General features: G+C 51.4%; 1 protein-coding gene across 2 annotated transcripts; it reads right to left on the bottom strand.

Moving 5' to 3' along the window:
• Positions 1 to 3,722: 3,722 nt before the first annotated feature.
• Positions 3,723 to 9,037, bottom strand: LOC149370791 (uncharacterized). Of its 2 annotated transcripts, none has more exons than XM_089563124.1 (2): positions 7,616 to 9,037; positions 3,723 to 3,796 (listed from the first exon to the last, which is right to left on the bottom strand). In XM_089563124.1, the coding sequence occupies exons 1-2, from the start codon at positions 8,774 to 8,776 to the stop codon at positions 3,731 to 3,733; spliced, it is 1,227 nt and encodes a 408-aa protein (XP_089419250.1). In that variant the 5' UTR covers positions 8,777 to 9,037; the 3' UTR covers positions 3,723 to 3,730. The 2 variants fall into 2 exon arrangements, with proteins under 2 accessions (XP_089419250.1, XP_089419244.1); XM_089563118.1 differs by lacking the exon at positions 3,723 to 3,796 and adding an exon at positions 7,313 to 7,521.
• Positions 9,038 to 9,939: the final 902 nt, after the last annotated feature.

Here is a 9,939-nt window from a genome sequence, read left to right on the forward strand (position 1 = left end):
ACGAGTACGGCGTGAATTTAATGAGTACATTACGAATCTCTGCTTGTAGTCACGCAACACACACACGAACGCACAGAAACGCCAACAAAAACACAGGAAGGCAACACACAGTCGGAACCGCACGCACTGCCCTAGTCGCACTCCCGCCCTTTGGTGTACCGTCGAGAGCAAGAACTTGCGAGCGACGCGCCTCGAATCCCCACGTGTCCACACGTTCGCTCTTTTTTTGTGTCCCAAAGGCGGCTTTACAAGACCTCTTTTCGCAGTTGGCCTCGATTCAGTCGGGTAATCGCCGCGCCCGCATTCACTTTACCACGTTCGTTCTCAATGCGAAAGCATTCAAACGGCACCGGGGTGTTAGCTGCTCGAAGAGCCCCTACAAAAATAGAAAAAAGGGAGTACCTAGTGAGCGTCTTCGGTGTACGCCTCCGGTGCGCCCTTGCTCAACGACCCGCAAACATAACTGTTATCAATACCGCTGCCGGAATATCAGAAGGCTGCCCACCGCCAGTACGCACTCACTGATTGGTTCTGATGCGGCAGGCTCGCGCGGACTTGCCGACTACCAAGGGCTACCTGGCGTCCTCAAAGCGGCCCGCGCAAGCGCACTGAGGGCGCGCGGAATCCCTGTATAGCAGACGTTGTGTTTTAAGGGTATATTAATGCTTCCATCCATTGCAAAGGTACTGATCACGTTTGTAACCTATGCGAGAGCTCGGCACTGTCTTTGGTGCCAGTGAAAAATATACTGGGTGCGGGGTAACATTTTTCAGTGAGTGTTTATGCGCTCGCTGGTTACTAGCGGGTTGCCGTAGTGTTTCAGCTTTCATTTTCGCAGGAAAAATATCGTCATTACTAAGCTGTGCTGCACCTATTCACCTCAAATCTGTCGCAGAAAATAAAGCAACTGTGACGAGTATGCATTCGTAAAACATTGGTCCTTTGTTTTGTTTTCAAAACTAAAAATATGTGTGTAAAAGGGAGTACAGAAAAGTCCCAGCTGAGTGCCAATTTTCACCGCTGGTTTCATGATGAAGCTTCACAATTCTCTTTTCCAGCAGCATCGTTTACGAGACCTAGAGAACCGTAACCGCTATAATAAAGGCGTGCAACTCTATCAAAAGGAGCAAACAAGCTATAGAACATTTTACCGTCGCAAGACCGTGGGTAAAACTGGATACGCAACCAAATCCAAGTAAATGTAGCGATAAATTGTGCCGCAGCTTAACGTGGAAAAAAAGGCGAAAATGTCTGCGTTCTAGTCATAACGACGACAATTTTCGACGTAGCTGCAGCAATTCATGCGGTATTGCACGGACTCCTCTCAGAGCGAGATTACTCTCGTTTAATGGCCAGAGCGACACAGCATGTTCTTTCGTAATCACAACGGACACTGCAATGCTCCACAAAACGATGTCGTGACGGGAAGAATGTTTTCATTAAAAAGATTGATGTCCGAAAATATTACACGTGAATTCATGCTGAAACGACTAAAGTGTCGTAATTTTTTCGTACTAGGTAGAGCAAGAAAGCAGAAAACCAGTTCAGGAAAGGCACGCCACACGAGATCAAAAACAGAGTTTCACAGGGCAGGGTGTACCTTTCGGCAATTTTCCCTGAAGATAAACAGCCTCTGGCAATCTTCTGGAGCTGAGCTTCCAACCAAGGGAGCGCAGACAGCTACGTCTTCCTTTCACGCAACTTTTGCTGACTTGATAAAACTTCTCCGCGCGCTACTGCTCACATTCAGTTCATTTAGTTTTTTCCCCTCGTGTCATTCCTGTTTTTGAGAACTGGGTCAACATAGCACCCTTAAATGTACAACTCATGGAAAAATAAATACATTTTAGGACGCAGTCCAGCAAAATTTCCGACACGCAGCATTAAACAAACATTAAGTAAAGTTGCTTCGTGGTTTTCCACTGAGAGGTTTCTCTGAAGAGTAATGAAAGCGCACTGAGCCACCAATCATTTGATGCTACACACTCCACACAGTGCCGCGCGAGCTCGGCAAAACCGATATCATTTACTCTTCAGCAGCCGCTTCACCCCTACCATTAGAGGCTTGTGGGCGCGAACTTCGCCAGCCGCAATCAAAAGAACCGCGGCGCTGTTGGCACCTTGTATATCTATCGCAAAATAAGATTTTATTTAACTCTGAAAAATTCGTGCGAGACTTGAAAAGCTTGATATTTTTGTGGTACGTTTCGTTCTTTGCAAAGAAGTTGATTAATCTAAGTGCGGTGCTAACAGGGCTTACGAACATGGCTAGAGTAATCTAAAAGCGAACGCAACGGTTGAATTTTAACGTTGAGGCTCATTTTATGCTCGATTAAAAGTAATAAGGCTATTGTTTTATTAGGCTGTGCTGAAGTCCGCCTTTCGACACATGCATTGCAACTAACAACATTTCCGCGAAGAACAACTGAATTCAATAATTTAAAAGATATTTGATTTCTTTTCACTAACCAAGGCTCCAGAATGGTGTATCCGGCTTTCCTCATCCACCAAAGTATCTCAGTGGTAAGGGAGCTCTATTTTGGATGTAGCTTCGCGATCAATTCATGGAACTTTTAAAATTGCGCAAGAGACTGACTGCCAAATTAAAATGTGCTCAAAACCGCACTTTGTTCAAGTCTTTAGCAAACATCATATATTAGGCTGCATAGCGTTCAACATTTGAAAACAATAAACTTTTGCGGCACGTTCGTTTACGGTGGTTAAAACGCGCGCTACCCACTGCGTCAGCATGTGCGTTGTGAGCTAAAACGTAAATGCTAAAAAAACATGAAATTCAAATTTATATTTATATTTATATGCCCCAAACCTTAGTGTAATTTTTTGTTGTGTTACGTCATTGAGCCTTTCATTTTTGCTGTTGTGTTTTTGTTGCTTATTATTAATTCGTGGCATTTGTACTTTTTTTTCTTAATATTTGTACTTACCTATTTTCTGTATGCTCACCGTGCGAAAATCCCTTCCTGGGATTGCAGTATTAATAAATAAATAAATAAATGCTGTACGAATCTGTTAGACAAAACCCAATGTTGGTCAGGCATAGTAGCGGCCGTAAGGTAAGTTTCGTTTTTATATTTTATATTTTTAGGAACTCATTTGCATAATCTTTACAAATACGAAGCCACAGCTGTTACCACTTGACACCAGGGGATACACCACCAGCTATCAGCTCTTCCTTACTCTTAGGAAGACTTTCTTTGCAAGCGGCAGCTCTAGTGAATAGGACTGCGAGCGGACAGCGCCCGTTCGGCTACCACGATCATCTGGACGTGAAGCGCAAGACGAAAAAAGAGCGAAGCCATCAAAATGTCGGACTCAACAAAATTACTCGCATGGAGCTCTCTGTGTAGCTCATTTTGCTGATCTAAGATTGCTTACATACCACCGGCCAAAATGCGCACCGGTTCAGCATGAGCGGAAAAAATTTGCTAGTGCAATGTAGCCGGTTAGCCGTTGGTTTCAACGTATGGAGCACGCATGCCCGATCACGCGCTGTTATCGCCCTGGTTTCACCACGAGAGAGAGAGAGAGAAAACTTTATTTACAGAGGAATTCGGGGCACGCCCCAGGGTCCCCGCACGACCCCACTGCACTCAAGTGTTTATGTTCCGAAGGTCCATAACACTGGCAGCACGGCCGGTGGCGATGGTCTGCACGGCCGGGTCCTCCGAGCGCAGCAGGGTCTCCCAGTCCTCCCAGGTCTTGAGGTTCTCTAGATCCCGCGGGGGAGGGTCCGCCGGGCAGAGGGAAATGATGTGGAGGGAAGAGGCGACGGGTTCTGGGCATAGAGTGCATGCCGGAGTGGGGAAGGAGGGATGATAATGGGCTAGGGTAAGGGGTGAAGGAAGTGTGTGTGTCTGTAGTCTGCGCCAGAGTGTTGCGTGTTTGTTATCTAGGGAGGGGTGGGGCGGGGGATAGAGCTGGCGTAAGGCTCTGTGCGCCTGGGTCAGCTCACTGAATGAGTGCATGCGCTCCTTCGTGAATCCCCGATCAGAGGCCACCTGAGCCCGGTTTAAAGAACCTCGGGCTAAAAGGTTGGCGGCCTCGTTTCCGGGATTCCCGGAGTGCGCGGGCACCCATATCAGCTCCACTTGGCGGGGCGGGGGGGGCATCGGGCGAGTCCAGTATGCCAAAAGCAGGGACATGGACTCGGCCTCGAGCAAAATTTAGAATCGCAGTTTTAGAATCGCTTAAAATGTACCGGGCTTCCGTGCGGGTTATAGCAAGGGCAATGGCGGCTTCCTCTGCAGCCTCTGGGGACGTGTCTGGAGGGAGAGGTAGTGTGAGGAGGGCGGATAAAGAGGAGTCCACCACAGCTGCTGTCGCTTCATCACCCGTGCAGGCAGCGTCCACCCACACGGCGTCCGGCTGGGGGCCGTACGCTCGATGAAGTGCCTTCGCACGGGCTCTGCGGCGCTGCTCATTGTGGGACGGGTGCATATTCCTCGGGAGCGGCCTGATGAGGAGCTCTCGGTGAAGGGATCGTGGGATGGCGAGGAGGGTTGGGTCGTTGGCCGGTATTTTGATTCCGAGGGTGTTCAGGATATACCGACCTGTGGAGGTTTGTGTGAGCCTGATGTATTGGGCCTGTCGGTGGGCCTCCACCAGTTCCCCGATCGTATTGTGGAGGCCCAGGCCTAGTAATCTGTCTGTGGGTGTGTTGAGGGGAAGGTGAAGTGCTACCTTGAATGCCTTGCGAATCAAAGCATCCAAAGCGTTTGTGTCATGTTTGGATAGGTGTAAATATGGGGTAGTGTACAGCACCCGGCTCAGGACAAAGGCATGAATGAGGCGACATAGGTCGCGCTCCTTCATGCCTCTATGACGTCCCGAAACCCTGCGGATGAGGTGCGATATCGCGCCTACAACCTGCTTGAGTTTCTTGAGGGTGGTGGTGTTTTTGCCATCGTTCTGGATGTGCAGGCCCAATACACGGAGGGTTCCAACCTCAGGTACCGGGTCACCATTCAGTTCAATGGCAATGGGGGAGCGGGGGCAGCGGTGGTTCTTAGGCCGGATGAGGAAGAGTTCGGACTTCTCTGGGGAGCAAGACAGTCCGATGGTCCGTGCGTAATTTTGAGTGAGAGTGGCTGCTTCCTGTAAGGTGTTCTCTATGTCTCCGTCACTGCCGTGAGTGGTCCACAGGGTGATATCGTCGGTATAAAGAGTGTGCTTCAGGTGGAGAATAGTGGCCAATTTTCGGGCGAGGGGGACGAGGCTAATGTTAAAGAGAAAGGGAGAAAGGACAGACCCTTGAGGGGTGCCGATACTCTGAAGAGTGTAGGAGGGGGAAGACAGAGGGCCGAAGTGTATCTCAGCTGTGCGGTCAGTGAGGAATGCTTGAATGTAGGCATACGTGCGCACACCCACATTCAAGGGGGATAGAGCAGTCATGATCGCCTGATGTTCAATGCGATCAAAAGCTTTGGAGAGATCCAAAGCTAAGACTGCCTTGGTGTGACCCGGAAGAAGCGGGTCGAAAATGTCGTGTGAGAGTTGCAGCATAGCGTCCTGTGCGGATAGATGGGGGCGAAACCCTACCATGCTATGCGGGTAAAGATTGTTGTCCGCCATGTGACTGGTGAGTCTCGCTAACACAACATGCTCTAGGAGCTTCCCAAGGCATGAGGTTAGCAAAATAGGGCGAAGGTTTTGAAGTGTAAGTGGTTTGTTGGGTTTAGGTATGAATATTACCTTCGCGTGGCGCCAGGACTGCGGGAGGTTACCCTCCCTCCAGCACTGGTTGAAGTATTTCGTAATGTGGGTGATCGATTGGTCATCCAGATTACGGAGCATGGAGTTTGTGATTTGGTCTGCACCAGGTGCGGAGTTGGCGCGGAGAGTCAGGAGGGCCGCTCTGACTTCCGTCTCCGTGATGTCGGTGTCGAGTGTTGGATTTGCTTGTCCTGTGTAGTGCGGTAGAGGTATGGGGCCGCCTGGAGATGTGTACATGGTTCGAAGTGTGTCTAGAAGGGTGTCGGGATCGTCAATGTGTTGATGTGTGAGGCGTGTCACGTGGTGCTGTGTTGCTGATTTGGTGCGCGTGGGGTCAATGAGGTGTCGGAGGAGTTGCCATGCGCGTTTGCTGGACAGGTTTCCGGCGATGCCGTCACATATCTGTCCCCAGTTGGATCGGCAGAGCTCCTCAGAGTGCTGTTGGATTTGTGTCTGTAGCGCGGCCAGCCGCTTCTTAAGCGTTCTGTTATGTTTGTTGCCTTTCCAGCGTTCTAGGATGCTGTGATAAGCCTCCCAGAGGTGGGCTAGGCGTGTGTCAAGGGTAGGTGTTTCGGTTGTAGTTTCAATGTCTCGCGTGTTGTGGTGAACGTCATGCTTGAGTGACTGCACCCATTCGTCGATGTCTGCGATGGGAGTGTCTGGGAGGGCGGTGCGTACAGCGCGAAAGGCATCGCAGTTAATGAGTTTGTGTGTTGTATTTGCGTGACGGGGTGCTTTGTACGGGACAGTGATTTGTATAATGTAATGATCACTGCCCAGTGTATGTTGTGTTCTGTTCCAGGTAACGCCGCGGATACAGCGGCTCAGTGTCAGGTCCGGACTGGTGTCCATGCTGACACTGTTGCCGATCCTCGTAGGCGTCTGAAACGTGTTGTGCACAGTGAGTTGGAGGTTCTGCAGGAGCAGCCAGAGCCTGCGACCTCGATGTGTCGTGGTTGTGTATCCCCAGTCAGTATGCTGACTGTTGAAGTCCCCGCCGATGAGTAGGGGATGTTTCCCTGCTAGATGATGTAGGTCTCGCAGAAGTGATTCTAGCGAGGCCATCGGCTGGGACGGGGGGTGGTATATGTTTGCTATAAATATGGAAGGAAGTGAATGTGTGTGATGTATAAGTTCAGTGACCACGCAGGGCGTCTCAGACGTGATGTGATGAGTTTTGTAGGTGAGGCTGCGGTGGACAAGTGTGGACGCCCTGGGTGTGTTAGTGGTATCTGAATGTGTAGATGTGTAGGAGGGGAGGGTTGCCCGGTGTGCAGTCTCCTGTAGAAGTAGTATGTGGGGCATGGGTGTGATGGTGGGAAGGAGAAGTTGCAGAGGCGCGCGCTTTGCCCGGAAGCCGCGGCAGTTCCAAGTTAAAATGGGTAGATAATTAGTGTTCCCCCCCGCCATATTGGATGGTAGGGGGATTGAGGATGGAAGTAAGACGGGTGTCAATTGGTATGTGTGGCTCAGGATAGGTGGTTTGTGCTTGCGGAGGAAGGATGGGGGGAGTGGAGGGGGTTTGAAGTTGGGTGAAGCGATGGTTAAGATTATGTTTCAAGAGTTCCATCATCTTGGTAAGCATAGCGTCCATGCGCTGCTCAAGTTTTTCGGTGAGGGTGCCGGCAAGGTGATTGAATCTGGCCTCGAGGCGTGCGTCTAGCTCTTTTAGTTTGTGGTCAAATTTGGCTTCGAGTGCTGCTAATTTAGCGTCTATTTCTGAGGGTACGGGAGGGGGTGTGGCGTCTGTGGTGCGTTGTTTCTTTGCGGGAGGGGTGCTCGATGTGTCTGTGGATGATGGGGTCGAGTTAATGACAGCGGGTGCGGGTTTAGGGGGCATGGAGGGGGCGGGGGTGCTTAGGAGGGAAGAAAGGCGGCTTACCTCTTCACGCAAGGCCTTGAGCTCCTGGTCTCTCGGATCTGCCTGGGAGGACTGGGGTGGTGGGGGATGACGGGTAGCCTTGCCAGAAACGCGGTCTGCCCAGGTGAGACGCGTGGCGTTCTTGCTGCCATTCTGCCGGCTTGTAGAAGGCGACCGGGAAGTCGTCGAGCTGCGTCTGCTGGCTGTGCCTGGTTGATCGCAGCGGGAAAGCCGCGATGTATCCGGAGGATAGAGAGCGTTCTTCGGAGACGCTAGTTTGCGGCCCCGTCCCTTGCAGTTCCCGGTGCCGGTCATATGAGGGCCGCCGCAGAGAATGCAGCTGGGGGTGCATGAGGGCACATCTTCCTTTGGGTGGGACTGCCCGTAGCGGGGGCACTTATGAGACCTTGGATGGACGCACACATCCGCCCGGTGACCTGGGACGCGGCAGTTCGTGCAGGCGTCTATATGCCCTCGGTACGGTGTGCATCTGTGGAGGGCTCCTCCATAAAGAACTGCGCGTGGGACAGGTCCAGCCCGGAAAGTTATTAAGATGGAACGCGTGGAGCCCATTCGGCGGGCGTCCACGATGAGGGCGTCTGGGTTGCCGGTGAGCAGGTCTTGCAGGAGCTCTGACGGGGTCTCATTCCAATAAGCATTGGAGATGACTCCGCGTACTGCTCCGTCCGGCGGGGCTATGTAAGGTGCTACGGCGAATTCCTTGCCTTGGTGTGTGATGGTGTTCACCCGAACCAGAGCGAGCGCGTCATCCTTTAGGGGCGTGCTTACGGTGCAGGTGTTGTTGACCGGGTGTACCCTGATTTGGGTACGCGCTGGCTCCTTAAGCTGGGACGCCGCTTGGAGGATGGCGTCTCGTAGTTGTCGGGGTGGAAGCAGGTCCAGCTGCAGCCCGCCTCGTGATCTAAAAACGATCTTGTAATCTGCAGCAGGAAGCGGTGGCTGCTGCCGCGAACGCTGCGCAGCTGTGCGCGTTGCTTGCAGGTGCGCTGACTTTTCAAGGCATGGAGACTTGGGGGTACTGGTAGCAGAGGCTGCGCCCTCCTGGCGTCGGGTTGTTGAAAGGACGTCCTTGGAGCGGGCAGGCACACTAAGAATGTGCGTCCAGTCCCTTGGGTCGTAGTCGTTGGGGTTTAGAACCTCTGCCTGCACCTGCACCTCCATGATGGCGTTGGTGGCGGAAGCGTCCGTCGGAGTAGGCCTAGCTCCCAGCGCAGAGAGGCCTAGCTCAGGCGGAGAGGTCACAGAGAAGAAAGGGCCGTGGGTGCCCGAAAAATGGCGTAGGCGGGCCAAAAATTGATGGCGTGCAGCGCTCACATTCGCAGATCCGTGGGTGGTGAAATTTTGGCTGATGATGCTGGCGATTGGCGAATTCCGCTGTCTTTGTGCGGAGCCGATGTGGGGTGCGTCTGTACTACACGGCCCCCTAGCCTTCCACCACGACTGCCTTGGCGCCTGAAGGCGTTAACTGCACAATTCGCCACGTCTAACAAGTTACAGGAAACCGCCATCAAAGGAGTAACCCTCCTGTGACCAGCGCAACCCTTAGCGAAAACAAATACGTTTGGAATATACGGTGGCCTATTTGAATTGTATTAAGGCGGAAGCCTTTAATGCCTCATCGTTGTAAGCAGGAGTTGTCGACAGAAATGTCACGCTTTTCAACTGGTCAAAATGCTCGTGACGTCACAGTGCGGGAATTTCAAATGGGGCCAATTGTACTTTGGCAAGTAACCATGCAACCAATTAAAGGTATCGTATAGTGATGCTCCAACTAAGTGTGATTGAGTTTAGTTAATAGCTTAATTAATAAATTAGCCTAATTAAGATAGAGGAGAATGAAGGGGCGAGAAGAAAGAGGAAAAGAAAAGAAAGACGCGCGCCGCAGAAACAACCGCGTCCGCGGAAGCAGACGCTGCTGAAAAAACAGATAAGCGACCGAAGCCGCGTTCGCTCCACCACCACCCACTTCCCCACCCAGTTCGACATTGCCCGTTTCGACGTTACTCGTTTCATATACATTGTGTCGAACATCCTAGAGAGTTCCAACATTTCACAGGTGAATGACAGAACACGATGGATAGAATTACAAGAATGTAAATATCAAATAGCCTAATTAATCTTTCTAGTCAGACCACATAAATAAATAAAACCGATTACGAAATTGGTCGAGCTGGGGAACCGAACCAGGGTCTCCAGAGTGCGACACGAGCACGCTAGCCACTCCGCCATGCCAGCTGAATGGTTTGGAATGAAGAAAGGCGCGTCTAAATAATACGGCGTCTTCGTTCACTCCCATCTTCTCCCCTTCTCTTACGGCGAGGTTC

The sequence above is a fragment of the Amblyomma mixtum genome, chromosome 1 (genome assembly GCF_055824585.1).
Source record: "Amblyomma mixtum isolate Tamu chromosome 1, ASM5582458v1, whole genome shotgun sequence".
NCBI classification, from domain to species: domain Eukaryota; kingdom Metazoa; phylum Arthropoda; class Arachnida; order Ixodida; family Ixodidae; genus Amblyomma; species Amblyomma mixtum.

Bases quoted from the DNA above. Each gene is read 5' to 3' on its own strand.
- LOC149370791 (XM_089563118.1), bottom strand. From the start codon at position 8,776: ATGGAGGTGCAGGTGCAGGCAGAGGTTCTAAACCCCAACGACTACGAC. The intron at 7,522-7,615 runs GTAAGCCGCCTT...CATCATCCACAG, and splicing joins TCAAGGCCTTGCGTGAAGAG to ACACATCGAGCACCCCTCCC.